The following is a 14,765-nucleotide window of genomic DNA, read 5'->3' as shown; positions in this document are numbered from 1 at the left end:
ACTAGCACACTCATTGTGTAGTTCCTATCCACAAATCAGGTGACAATTCTTCCGTGTCCAATTACAGACCCATCTCACTATTGTGTATCCTCTCCAAGGTGTTAGAAAGAGTTGTGTACAATATAATTGACTACGTAAGTGAAAAGCCACCGAGCATCAATTTGGATTCTTACCTAAAAGGTCAACAATACAACAGCTACTGGTATCTGTGGAAAAGTGATTGAACAAAACTGCAAAACTGATGTTGTATACATGGATTTCAGAAAAGCCTTTGATTCCGTATCCCATGAACGTCTTCTTATAAAACTACAGTCTATTGGAATAACTGGTAATGCCTGGAAGTGGTTTGAAGCTTATCTTAAACCTCCCAATGTGTCAAAATAAGGGACTCATATTCTGAGCTACGTAGCTAAGGTCAGGCCAAGTTGATTCATAGTTTATCGTCAGGGATATTTGAAAAAGTCATGTGGGCAAGAGGTCCTTTTCATAATTTTTAACGTGGAAAACATTTAAAAAGTAGCTTCACACAGTAGCTAGCTACATACTTTAGCAAGCTTATTTAATTACGTCACTATTCATACTTACTCGTTTATACATTCTCTCTTTAGAAATCCGTATATTGAAGGTTCTAACGAGTCCAGACTGTGGATAATCATTACGTTTGTTGCACACACCATGTTTCATTATATGAAATGAGTTCAAGAGTGTAAGCAATGATTATCACGTGAGAAATAATGAATTATGATATTATTGCTCTATTCCTAAAAACCCATGTGGGCGGTGACGATAAACTGTGAATTAACTTGGCCTGGCCTATTGTACTTCCAGGGGTATCCTCAAGGGAGCGTGTTAGGACCTCTACTGTTCGTCATCTTTATCAATGACCTGCATTAGATCTGCAATTCCTTTTATATTTGCTGATGATACAAAGTGCCTTCATGTAATCAGATCCACTGAGGATACCAGAAAACTACAAACTGATATTAATAATGCTTCTAACTGGAGCACCACATCAGACCTACTCTTCAATGAATCAAAATTTATTCACCTTCGCTTTTATCCAACACCTACAGATATCCAACTTATACCATCAATGGAAATCCAATCAAAATCTTGCTACAACACAAAGATCTTGGGTGTAACTTTCTTATCCGACTTTAACTGGTCAGCACATTATAACATTATCTCCACAAAAGCTTATCAAACACTAAGACGTACTCATTAGATGAACCTTTGAAACTATCTCTATCGAACAACTATACATTGCACTAGTTTGATCTCAACTTCTGTACTGTTCACAACTATGGAGACCACAACTAATAAAAGATATCACCATGTTACAATGCATACAACGTAGAGCTACTAAATAAATGACTATCATACAAATCTAGACCGCAACAACTGAATCTACTGCCACTTCACTTGTACCACTTATGTATATCTAAGAACTTCATGACCTAATGTTCTTTATAAAATCTTTAAAATCACCAATAGATAACTTTAATCAATCATCACATCACTTTTGCTAGCAGTACTCCAAGGTCTGGAACCCACCAAAATATAATTCACCCAAGGACATCAACAGTAACTCAACACCATTTTTGTGTACCAGTCTTAGACCTATCATTAAAATCGAGATTAAAATCATCGTTGTGTGGTCACGAGCGGGTCACGAGACGAATGATGATTAAAGCGCCCGCCCTAAGGCCGCCAGTCCATAATAAATTGATATTTGCGCCACTACAATCAACCTCGCATGCCTCGTCAAGGCAACAGTAATAAACACTAAAAGTAATGGATGAAGAAGATAACACGCGCGTTGAGGCGGCCAGTAATCCTCAACTAGTCCACCTCGTCTTCTTAAAGATGGAGGATTTGATGGATGGGCTGAAATTGTTGAACTACGAGAGAGAATTCTGCAAGCAGTTCAAGTTTAAGCCATTCCCCAGGTATTGAACGCTTCTATTTCACCTGTCACACGTCTTACTACACGTAGACACTACTTCGCCATTTCCACAAATCCTGGAGAGCAGTTTTATGCCTTCACCAATCTCGCAGCGTGGTTGATAACTGTGTGTGGACATGGTATGGAGCAACCCCAGGAGGTTAGCACTTCAATATGGCCGCCACACTAACATCATCTGACTTACAGTATGATGACCCCAACGCCACAATATCCACCATCTTGGAAGAATCAAAGAAACTGGTACGTTGTTTGTGCGTGTGTGTGCTTTCAGCTACCTCCTACACACACTACGCACACACGTACAATGGTATCTAACGCACACACACAATATAATACACCCACTACACATTGAGGGGCACAGCACCTGTAGAAATCTTGTACGCTCGTGTGGGCAGAAATCAAACACTGCAACCACCATGTTTCTCTGTACATTAGATAGACTTTTCTGTAAACTGTGTGGGCCAAAATCAGTAAAATATCATCTTGGAAATCAGGAAATCTCATGTGCAATTCTGAAGTGTTGTGCCATGCAGTCACCACACACACTAGACACACGTACACATACTCAGGCCTCACTCACATATACACTACTTAGGGTATTCCTACCAGTTTTCCTCCTGCGAAGCTCAAGCCAGGATGTGGTGAACAGGTGGGTGTGGTCTAGTGGTTACTATGGCACTACCAATCATAGTCATCACCAGGTGTGTAGTCTACTCAACAACCTTGTGGAGCGAGCGCTGGATAGCAGTCACTTCAAGTGGAAACGGTTAGCATATCCCATCATGTTTGTAATAATATATCTCATTTACCCGAATTTGAAATGACTATTCAATTAGTGTACCATACCATATATGTACAAATTTTTGAGGGACGAGATATCACAGTTCCTTGGCTGTTGGCAAAATCCTCATTAGCTCTACTCTCAGTGAACAACGAGGAAAATAAACTGAGAAAATTATTGATCCATGAACCTTGAAAATTTGTACAGTATTTACACTCACTATTCAAATATCTGTAACTCTATTCAAGCTGTGTTCAGGTGCATGGAGCCAACATTGAAGCTTTAGACAGTAATCAGAGTGACATCTTTATAATGTAAAATTCTATTTTACAAGAAATAGTGTAGTTGTCCATTTGACCCTTTAAGATTGAATCTGAGAGTGATTTCAGCATGCAGTTAATCAGAATTCTAAAGTGATTGCTCTATTAGGGTACACCAATACTGATGTTTATAGTAACCTTCTACATCCACCCAGTTTAAACATTGCTGGAATAGAATGTGAGGTTGATTTCAATAGTTTATTAGCTGTTACCAAGAGTTCATAATATATATATACTGAGGAGAGTATCCTACTCTCATATACCCCTGTAGATGACATAACGACAAAATGTAGCGATTTGTAATATGCGAGAAGCCATAAAAGTGTGAGAATTGTTAGCATCTCTTCACACTCACGATGCTCAGGATATCTGTATTTGCGAATGGCCTAGCAAGAAACGCCTACGAAGCAGTCTTAAACCCATGAAGGGACGATTGTAGTTCAGTGAGAAACGCTTATAGCTGGAGTTAATTTGGTTGCTAGCAGTGTTGTTAGGCACGCATTCAATCGATATCATGTTCAACTAATGGCATCATTAATTATACAAAGAAAAATGGGAGAATTCAGAAGTGCTACATCATAACTTCACGATACGCCCTTCTACAGGAGTATATGAGAGTAGGATACTCTCCTCAGTGTATAAATTATATTATGAACTCTTGCTGTTACTGAATATATGGCTGCTACGTATATTAGGGTAACTGGTCTACAGCAGAGCCTCTTAACCAACTCTTGACACAATAGAAAGCACCTCCATATAAGGACAAAGGGTCCCAAAAGGTTTGGCTCCAAAAATTTCTACCTCTGAATTTCTGAAAGATGACAACCTCTTTATTGTACAAAAAAGAGAGAGTATCTACATGTAACTTCAGTACGGTCTATCAAAATGAGGTCTTCAAGTCTTTCTGGTTATTATAGTAAATCCACGCTTATGATTAAAGTGTTGATGGAGCAAGTTAACACTCAGCAGTAAAACTCAAAGTAGCTACTTTGACAGATCAAACAAAGCATATTAACACCTCCTGTAAAATCGAGGGAAGCCTATGGATTTGAAGCCCTCATTTTTGATAGGCCATACTGAAGTTAGACACTCTCCTCTTTTATTATTCACTCTTGGTACAAATATAGGCCTAGAATTCTGGGTGGTCTCAAAGTGTGAGAGGTTCCTAGAGTATCAGTTTATATAGTGTTGATGCCTGTGTCCGGGTGGCCTAGGTTCTGGCTACGTCCCTGATTATATACTAGCAGATGTATTGGTTGTAAAACTGAGACAAAATTTGAGGAGTAAAATGATACCTCCTGGGTTATGCCAATGAATTGTATTGTGTAGACATCCTGTACAGTGTGGACCTCACCCTGTACAGTGTGGACCTCACCCTGTAGTGTAGACACCCTGTACAGTGTGGACCTCACCCTGTAGTGTAGATACCCTGTACAGTGTGGACCTCACCCTGTAGTGTAGATACCCTGTACAGTGTGGACCTCACCCTGTAGTGTAGATACCCTGTACAGTGTGGACCTCACCCTGTAGTGTAGACACCCTGTACAGTGTGGACCTCACCCTGTAGTGTAGACACCCTGTACAGTGTGGACCTCACCCTGTAGTGTAGACACCCTGTACAGTGTGGACCTCACCCTGTAGTGTAGACACCCTGTACAGTGTGGACCTCACCCTGTAGTGTGGACACCCTGTACAGTGTGGACCTCACCCTGTAGTGTAGACACCCTGTACAGTGTGGACCTCACCCTGTAGTGTAGACATCCTGTACAGTGTGGACCTCACCCTGTAGTGTGGACACCCTGTACAGTGTGGACCTCACCCTGTAGTGTAGACACCCTGTACAGTGTGGACCTCACCCTGTAGTGTAGACATCCTGTACAGTGTGGACCTCACCCTGTAGTGTAGACACCCTGTACAGTGTGGACCTCACCCTGTAGTGTAGACACCCTGTACAGTGTGGACCTCACCCTGTAGTGTGGACACCCTGTAGTGTAGACACCCTGTAGTGTGGACACCCTGTACAGTGTGGACCTCACCCTGTAGTGTGGACACCCTGTACAGTGTGGACCTCACCCTGTAGTGTAGACACCCTGTACAGTGTGGACCTCACCCTGTAGTGTGGACACCCTGTACAGTGTGGACCTCACCCTGTAGTGTAGACATCCTGTACAGTGTGGACCTCACCCTGTAGTGTGGACACCCTGTACAGTGTGGACCTCACCCTGTAGTGTAGACACCCTGTACAGTGTGGACCTCACCCTGTAGTGTAGACACCCTGTACAGTGTGGACCTCACCCTGTAGTGTAGACACCCTGTACAGTGTGGACCTCACCCTGTAGTGTAGACACCCTGTACAGTGTGGACCTCACCCTGTAGTGTAGACACCCTGTACATTGTGGACCTCACCCTGTAGTGTGGACACCCTGTACAGTGTGGACCTCACCCTGTAGTGTAGACACCCTGTACATTGTGGACCTCACCCTGTAGTGTAGACACCCTGTACAGTGTGGACCTCACCCTGTAGTGTAGACACCCTGTACAGTGTGGACCTCACCCTGTAGTGTAGACACCCTGTACAGTGTGGACCTCACCCTGTAGTGTGGACACCCTGTACAGTGTGGACCTCACCCTGTAGTGTAGACACCCTGTACAGTGTGGACCTCACCCTGTAGTGTAGACACCCTGTACAGTGTGGACCTCACCCTGTAGTGTGGACACCCTGTACAGTGTGGACCTCACCCTGTAGTGTGGACACCCTGTACAGTGTGGACCTCACCCTGTAGTGTAGACACCCTGTACAGTGTGGACCTCACCCTGTAGTGTGGACACCCTGTACAGTGTGGACCTCACCCTGTAGTGTAGACACCCTGTACAGTGTGGACCTCACCCTGTAGTGTAGACATCCTGTACAGTGTGGACCTCACCCTGTAGTGTAGACACCCTGTACAGTGTGGACCTCACCCTGTAGTGTGGACACCCTGTACAGTGTGGACCTCACCCTGTAGTGTAGACACCCTGTACAGTGTGGACCTCACCCTGTAGTGTAGACACCCTGTACATTGTGGACCTCACCCTGTAGTGTAGACACCCTGTACAGTGTGGACCTCACCCTGTAGTGTAGACATCCTGTACAGTGTGGACCTCACCCTGTAGTGTGGACACCCTGTACAGTGTGGACCTCACCCTGTAGTGTAGACACCCTGTACAGTGTGGACCTCACCCTGTAGTGTAGACATCCTGTACAGTGTGGACCTCACCCTGTAGTGTAGACACCCTGTACAGTGTGGACCTCACCCTGTAGTGTAGACACCCTGTACAGTGTGGACCTCACCCTGTAGTGTGGACACCCTGTAGTGTAGACACCCTGTAGTGTGGACACCCTGTACAGTGTGGACCTCACCCTGTAGTGTGGACACCCTGTACAGTGTGGACCTCACCCTGTAGTGTAGACACCCTGTACAGTGTGGACCTCACCCTGTAGTGTGGACACCCTGTACAGTGTGGACCTCACCCTGTAGTGTAGACATCCTGTACAGTGTGGACCTCACCCTGTAGTGTGGACACCCTGTACAGTGTGGACCTCACCCTGTAGTGTAGACACCCTGTACAGTGTGGACCTCACCCTGTAGTGTAGACACCCTGTACAGTGTGGACCTCACCCTGTAGTGTAGACACCCTGTACAGTGTGGACCTCACCCTGTAGTGTAGACACCCTGTACAGTGTGGACCTCACCCTGTAGTGTAGACACCCTGTACATTGTGGACCTCACCCTGTAGTGTGGACACCCTGTACAGTGTGGACCTCACCCTGTAGTGTAGACACCCTGTACATTGTGGACCTCACCCTGTAGTGTAGACACCCTGTACAGTGTGGACCTCACCCTGTAGTGTAGACACCCTGTACAGTGTGGACCTCACCCTGTAGTGTAGACACCCTGTACAGTGTGGACCTCACCCTGTAGTGTGGACACCCTGTACAGTGTGGACCTCACCCTGTAGTGTAGACACCCTGTACAGTGTGGACCTCACCCTGTAGTGTAGACACCCTGTACAGTGTGGACCTCACCCTGTAGTGTGGACACCCTGTACAGTGTGGACCTCACCCTGTAGTGTGGACACCCTGTACAGTGTGGACCTCACCCTGTAGTGTAGACACCCTGTACAGTGTGGACCTCACCCTGTAGTGTAGACACCCTGTACAGTGTGGACCTCACCCTGTAGTGTAGACACCCTGTACAGTGTGGACCTCACCCTGTAGTGTGGACACCCTGTACAGTGTGGACCTCACCCTGTAGTGTGGACACCCTGTACAGTGTGGACCTCACCCTGTAGTGTAGACACCCTGTACAGTGTGGACCTCACCCTGTAGTGTAGACACCCTGTACAGTGTGGACCTCACCCTGTAGTGTAGACACCCTGTACAGTGTGGACCTCACCCTGTAGTGTAGACATCCTGTACAGTGTGGACCTCACCCTGTAGTGTAGACACCCTGTACAGTGTGGACCTCACCCTGTAGTGTGGACACCCTGTACAGTGTGGACCTCACCCTGTAGTGTAGACACCCTGTACAGTGTGGACCTCACCCTGTAGTGTGGACATCCTGTATAGTGTATGGAATGGCCAGTGTCCATTGTGTGTGTGTGTGTCTGACTGTGAGTTTGTATATATTGTGTATGCTATATAGGTACTGCACCATCATTAAGTGGGCAGTGTAATAGTGTACAACTCTTGTCCACTAAACTATGGTCAGAGTTGGGGTCATTATTCTAAAAATGTAACTCATTACATATTACTTAACGCGTTACAATTATAGTAATGAGTTACATATTATTCATTACTTTGAGGACTGTATCTAGTAATATATTACATATTTGTTACTAACTATAAAGTAAGTCCAACCTTCTAAATACATGTTCCCAGCATACAACTACAAGTGACATGAGCAAAACACAGGTTTCTCTGGTGTACTTCAGCCACAAAAACATACTTTGTTGCAGTGTCTTGGCCTCAAAGGCACTCCCCATACACAATCACTCTTTGTTCATGCCTGCAACTCTATCTCAGCAACCCGGGGGGGGGCAAGGGGGGCTCCAACCCCCTAATGATTTTCTACGTTTAGTGTGCAAAAAGATCGAAGTACTCTAATAGAACAGTCAGTTGTTGTTATAGAGCAGTCATTGTATAAAATTGCCCTCAGAATTGGTATCAGAAGCCTATATATTCAAAATTTTCCTGTGGGAGCATGCCCCCAGATCCCCCTAGAGGGGTTGTGTTCGCATGTTTATACTGTCCTTTACAATCGCCTAGAACAGAGCCCCCCACCCATCAAAAATTTTTTTGCTATGCCTGTGTGTTTCCAGTGCTGTCTGGGCCCAAAATGCAACCAATCACGAGGGCTGACTATAATGCACCTTATAAAGAAGTAACACGTTACATTTTTTTGCAGTTTCTTGATGTAATATCCGTATATATTACTCACTACTTCATCATGTAATATGTTATATTACTTGTTATTGCAAAAATAATATTATGTATTATCCCCAACTCTGACTATGGTTGAGGCAAGGATGTAGTCAGAAAGGTTTAACAGATGACTGCTCTATTAGAGTACCTCAATCGTTACAGTGTAAATACCTCAGCTTATGTTCATAACCACAATATTGTTTCTAGTGTATACCCTCAGCTGGTGGAATACTTAATGATAGGATGAATCATTAAATACATACAAACATTATGCACGTACATATGTACACCTGATGAACTATTTTGACAGTGGCAGGATATAGTGTTTAACTTATAATCTGGTCTATTGTGCAGGCCCATGCACAAGGAAGAGAAGTTTGAAGAAGAAATATTGGAAGAAGATGAAGCAGAAGTAAACCTGTCAAAACTTGACGAAGAAGTCCTTGAAGTGAGCACAAGCTGATTGTAACTAGTATTGGTTATCTTCCCACTATTATCTTTGACAATAAAACCTGCCGTATTCCAGTCTCCAAACATCTTATTGTTAAGCAGGTGGCTACTTCAGGTCACTTTGTGTACACATGACACATCTGGGGTGTTTGTATTGTAGACAAGTGGCCAGGTTAAACAGATGTGCAATTGCTAGGCTACAATAAACATGTCTGCTTTCAAACTGGTAGACCATATTCTGATGCTTATCCCAGGTCATTATACTAGTAAAACTGCTAGGATATTTTTGCTTTTTCAAAGATGGTGCCAGACTTGTAGGGATCGAAATCTTAGTCCTTATTTTTGGAGGCTTTTTTTATTGTGCCTTTACATATTGTAGGATGAAGTTGAAGCTGATTTTGAAGAGGGTGATGCATTTCTTGACCTCTCTGAGGTGAAGGAGTTTGGAATCAAAGAGGTGACTTCTGATGCTGTTGATCACGTGACATCATGTGATGCATACAGGGGTCATCTGTCGGAAAGCTGGATGACATGTTGGAATCAACATTTGACATCACAGAATGGAGAATGGAAGTTGAGAGAGTACTACCAGCACTTAAAATATTCACCAGACCAGACAATAAGGTGTAGTGTGTGTGTGTGTGCTTGTGTGTGTAGTGTGTATGTGTGGTGTGTGTCAGAGGAGACTCACCTGAGCTCAAAGGACTTGTATAGAGCTTTAGGAGGGTTTCGCTGGAAAACTATGTGCCAATCTAAACTTTTAATGGTGATTGGAGATGAAGAGCTTATTGCACAAACTGAAGGCCAAATGGAAACACTAAAAGAGAATAGCACTGGGAATTGTAATTTTGCTCATAATCCTGCAAAGCCAGATTAAGCATCAGTTTAGAGCAAAATATCCAGTGCTTAATATGTGTTGTACCTCCTCTGTGTGTGTGCGTGCGTGCGTACGTGTGGTGCTGTTGTTGTTTCCCTGAGCAATAAACTTTACTCACTTTGCTCCAGCTGTATAAATGGGACCTGGTGTCAATTAGGGAAGCAAATGCCTTGTTTCATTCAGCAGTGCCGTGGTTGTATGTGGAACTTCAGGTTCTGTGACCTGTCTCGTGAGACCTGGACAGTCCTCCTGCAGGTTACTAGTCCAGGATTTCTCTGCCACAAGACTTAAGTACCTGAGTGGTACACAGGCATCACCATGCTGGCTCACCTCATGTTTGGCTAATCAATATTTGTGTTTCTTTTGAAATACTGCATATGATACAACAATAGTGGAACATTTTGAAACAATTACTAGGTATAGTATGTGATTGCTTTAGATTACTGTAATATGAGCTGGCAGGGTGATCAGCTCCACTGTACTATCATGCATTTCTATACCATCTATAACATGATGTTGCATAATATAATTTCATGCCTTTGCCCTTGAGCTGTGTGAATATGAATAATCATATCATAGATGTAGCCAAGCCACACAATTCTCCAGCCTGGAATGACTCTCGCAGTACACAATAGATACAGCCAAAATGTAATGTCTAATAGATACCAGAAATGTTTGCGTTTTAGCATTTTCACAAGCTGGACAATTGCAAAATTACAAAAGTGTCATTTGTTCTGGTTGTTCCTATTGAGAGTAGTGGGTGACAAATGAATTTCATGCAAGGGATTTTTTGTGAGCAAGTTTGCTCATGTAAACTGAATTGACATTATTACAAATATGCTGCCTCCTCGTAGGACTGGAGGTCACATTATGATCAAATGCACCAGTATAGCTCCGGTATTGATAACAGTTTGTCACAAACTAAGGTATTCTAGTCAAGGATATCGTCCATGTCTCCATGGCAGTTGTCCCCCCTGTAGCTTCACCTCGACAAACTGTACCAAGAGATTTCTAAAACTCTGGAGAAGATTTCTTCAAGAGAGAAATACATCAACAGTCAGGTGAATTACTGAGCAGTAAAAAATACCTTTTGTGTTCATAAGTTAGTGATTAGCAGCGTCACCTATGCACCTACTGGACTTAACATGGTCGAGGTGGTCTTATTAATGAAGTCATAAAGTACACCTTAGCTATGTTTGGGACCTACTTGACATGGTCTTATTAATACTTATTAATGAGGTCTTGAAGTATACCTCGGCTATGTTTAGGACCTGGTCACTATAATGAGGTGGTATTATTAATGAGGTCATGAAGTACACCTTAGCTATGCATGTTTGGGACCTACTTGACATGGTCACTACAATGAGGTGGTCTTATTAATGAGGTCATGAAATACATGTTTGGGACCTACCATATAGCCTTAATTTTTTTTTTCAAGAGGCAAAATTTTCGAGGTTGAGCAATGTAAAAATGAAATTTTCGCACATTTGCAAACAATCCCATATGTAATACCGTATATCAATTAAATTTGGCGGTGAACTAAATTTGGCGAATTGGCGATTCGTCACTAAACCGCCAAATTTAAATTTCGTCAATATTATTTTCAAACCTTGGGTCAAGCAGTTGTTGAAGTATAATAGGTTTTCAACAAACCTTCGTTGATACTGCTGAAACTGGTAAATTAGTGTGGTTCCACACATGCAAATGGTGTGGCTTGCCATAGATAATATATAATCTATGGGCTTACTGACTAGACTAGAACTTGTACTTGATTAGTGGGCGTGGCTACACATAAGCTTTCAGACGGCAGCAGACATGAATTCATGCGCAGCCATTGATAAATGGGCGAGTATATCTACAGACAGCAAATAATCCTGAAAGTGGGTGTGGCCACAATATTCGAGTACAATAGCGTCTGTGGAAGCAGGACCTTAAATGCAAGGTCTTACATATTGGCAATGCTCCATACACCGGCAATTATACTATAGCAGGAATCCAGCTGGAGCTATTGGATAACATTCGAGATCTTGGCATACAAATTGACTCAAAATTAAAATTTCACATTCACACAGATATGGTAGTTAAAAAGGCCTACCGGATTCTAGGTCTCATCTGTAAATCATTTGAGTGTAAGGACTCTGATGTCATGGTAAAACTATATAAAACACTTGTTCGCCCAATTGTTGAATATAACAATGTCATATGGGGACCTACTTACTCACTTGACAATCAAAAACTTGAAAGAATGCAGCGTAAAGCAACCAGAATGATTCCATCTATCAACCATTTATCATACTACGACAGATTAAGACATCTAAACATACCATCTTTACAACACCGTAGACGAAGGGGTGATTTGATATATTTGTACCAAATTCTCAAAGGCAGTTATGATATAGAAAATCATTTATTTACCCCATCCACTTCTACTGTAACAAGAGGTCACACAAGGAAATTATTCAAACATCACACTAATTCGTATACAAGATCTAATTTTTATAGTAACAGAGTAATCAATGACTGGAATTCATTACCCCAATCTATTGTTGATTCTCCCTCTGTCAATGATTTTAAAACACTGCTGGACAGACACTACAGTAATTGCTTATTTGATTTTGTATAGTAATTAGAATAGCTAAGTACATAATAATTATTAATTTTGTTTATGGATGTACAGGCATAAGCCTTTATCCTTAAAATACAAATACAAATACAAATAGGACCTGAATATTATTCAAAGCGAGTCAGTACAGCATCGTACTTACGCCATTCGGCAATTTTTCAGTGAGAGCATTTCGCCAACTGCAATTTTATAGCAAATCGCCAAATATTCGTTTCACCAATATTTGTTGTTATACGGTATATGGAGGTCTAAAATTTTAAAGGAACTCCAAAAACTTCGAAAAAAAGCAACTCCCTCAAAATATTTAGGCTATGCAGTACTTGATATGGTCATTATAAAGAGGTGGTCTTATTAATGAGGTCATGAAGTACACCTTAGCTATGTTTGGGATCTACTTGACATGGTCACTATAACGAGTTAATGAGGTCATGAAATACACCTTAGCTATGTGTGGGACCTACTTGACGTGGTCACTATAATGAGGTGGTCTTTTAATGAGGTCATGAAGTACACCTTAGCTGTGTTTAGGACCTACTTGACATGGTCACTATAAAGAGATGGTCTTGTAATAGTTTTTCTTACACTATAGCTGGAACACCAGATCACAGAATATCGACTCACTCAGAACAAGTTAGCAGCTGCCAAAGAACGTTATCAACAAGGTAGCAGCAGTGTCAACGACTTGTCAAGAGAACTAGCACAAGTAAGGACCACCTCAACTGAGTGACCACATAATCCACTCTCTCTGCCCAGTTAACAGAAGAACTGGAGACTGTGAAGGCACAAATGGATGAGCGGGGGACCAGTATGACTGACTCAGGTACAACTAAATCCTCACCATTAAATCTTTAAAAACCTAAACCCACAATTACACCATGTACACAGCTTGTGACCAATACACACATATCAACACCTGGTATGTTCAATTAGGTGATAACCTATGATCATGAACAGGCTGGTGATTATAACCCACACAATAAGTGATAATCAGACATCAAGTGATCTAATGCTTCAAATCTCATTAGACACTTCTTTGGCCAAATATAGAATTCTCATTATATAGCACATTGTGGTGTACATTTACAGGGCCTCTGGTCAGAATAAAACAAGCTATGACCAAATTGAAGAATGAGTGTACTCAAATGGAGCTGAGAATAGGAGTGGTAAGGGTCATGTGTAACTTACCCTGTGTCACCCACCATCTTTTGTAGGTTGAACATACGCTACTCATGGCTACATTAAAACACAAAGACAATATGCAAATGGAAATGAACAATATAGTACCTAGTAATTATTAAACTGTAAAATAACTATGTCATTAAGTATAGCGAGAGAGTAGTTGGTGTAGTGGTGTGTGTGGCATGTGTTCTGTGTTTGAGGTTCATGTTGGTCTGTTGAAGGCACAGATCACACCAGGTGTAGCCATAGCATCTGCCAAGTTGCCTTCTTGTTGGTACAATGTCAGTAGCACTCCAAAGTGGCTACTAATCACAGGGTCTGAGCCTACTAACTCCATTGATTCAAAACAGTAGCGTCTGCTCTTGTAGAAGATTCTGTCAGGTCGTGCAGAAGGCAAGCCCTTATTCTTGATGAGGGGGTTCTTTGAAGGTACAAACGTATCCCCATCTTCACAACTGCTCCCTGACTCCAACCAGCCATCCTTCCACTCGCCACCTAGACTCAATGGTCCGTCTATGTCCCTCATAATGTTAAAGTCTCCTAGTAACCAAACATCTTCATGGTCGTCCAACATTCCCATTGCTTCGTTCAGCTGTTTTTCTCTAATCATAGTGTCTTCTGGCTCATTCTCCATGTGTGTCGTTACAATAGTGACTACGTGGGGCTGTCTGCTCTTGTCAAACATCACGTAGTAGCTGCGTAACAATACTTCAGTCGGTTTGGCGCCTTCATATTGTAGCGACTTGGACTCCTGGCTAGGGTAGGCAGACAACAACGCAACACTGGGCTTGTTTCTTGTGTCGTATCGTGCAGGTGGCATTAGGAAGTGGTATCGCTGAGCCCACGGAGCGGCTTGTACCTTGCGGCCTACATCCACCGTGATATCCTGTATGGCTATGAACTCGGGACGTTTTGATTTCACCACTTTTCCTAACTCGTCAAGTCTTTCCTGTATTCCTGGTTCATCACAGCGAATGTTAATCGTTAGCAGCTTCATTTTCACTCCAGAACTAGATGGGTAATTGGACAAGAACGCCCTTAGGTACAAAAGTTCTAATTAGCGCGTTGAAAAGTAATTTATACCTGTACTTACCACGCCTCTAAA

At 42.6% G+C, this 14,765-nt stretch overlaps 2 protein-coding genes across 2 annotated transcripts; one reads left to right on the top strand and one right to left on the bottom strand.

Annotated features, from left to right (window-relative positions):
- The first annotated feature begins 1,718 nt into the window (after positions 1 to 1,718).
- On the top strand, positions 1,719 to 13,808 carry LOC136241453 (intraflagellar transport protein 57 homolog). Its single transcript, XM_066032667.1, has 14 exons — positions 1,719 to 1,949; positions 1,997 to 2,105; positions 2,153 to 2,206; positions 2,562 to 2,615; positions 2,668 to 2,732; positions 8,886 to 8,979; positions 9,361 to 9,438; positions 9,486 to 9,605; positions 10,713 to 10,784; positions 10,839 to 10,919; positions 13,071 to 13,184; positions 13,235 to 13,301; positions 13,568 to 13,644; positions 13,693 to 13,808. Exons 1-14 carry the CDS (start codon positions 1,795 to 1,797, stop codon positions 13,777 to 13,779), a joined length of 1,227 nt encoding a protein of 408 aa, XP_065888739.1. The 5' UTR covers positions 1,719 to 1,794; the 3' UTR covers positions 13,780 to 13,808.
- On the bottom strand, positions 13,716 to 14,743 carry LOC136241455 (uncharacterized). Its single transcript, XM_066032669.1, has one exon. The coding sequence runs from the start codon at positions 14,655 to 14,657 to the stop codon at positions 13,863 to 13,865; it is 795 nt and encodes a 264-aa protein (XP_065888741.1). The 5' UTR covers positions 14,658 to 14,743; the 3' UTR covers positions 13,716 to 13,862.
- Between the last annotated feature and the right edge of the window lie 22 nt (positions 14,744 to 14,765).

This window comes from Dysidea avara, chromosome 12 (genome assembly GCF_963678975.1).
Source record: "Dysidea avara chromosome 12, odDysAvar1.4, whole genome shotgun sequence".
In the NCBI taxonomy this organism is placed as follows: domain Eukaryota; kingdom Metazoa; phylum Porifera; class Demospongiae; order Dictyoceratida; family Dysideidae; genus Dysidea; species Dysidea avara.
This window is presented reverse-complemented; position numbering and strand designations above follow the sequence as displayed.

Coding starts and splice junctions, on each gene's coding strand:
- LOC136241453 (XM_066032667.1), top strand. CDS start 1,795: ATGGATGAAGAAGATAACACGCGCGTTGAGGCGGCCAGTAATCCTCAA. Junction 2,207..2,561: donor TGGAAGAATCAAAGAAACTG/GTACGTTGTTTG, acceptor TACACTACTTAG/GGTATTCCTACCAGTTTTCC. Junction 2,616..2,667: donor AGCCAGGATGTGGTGAACAG/GTGGGTGTGGTC, acceptor AGTCATCACCAG/GTGTGTAGTCTACTCAACAA.
- LOC136241455 (XM_066032669.1), bottom strand. CDS start 14,657: ATGAAGCTGCTAACGATTAACATTCGCTGTGATGAACCAGGAATACAG.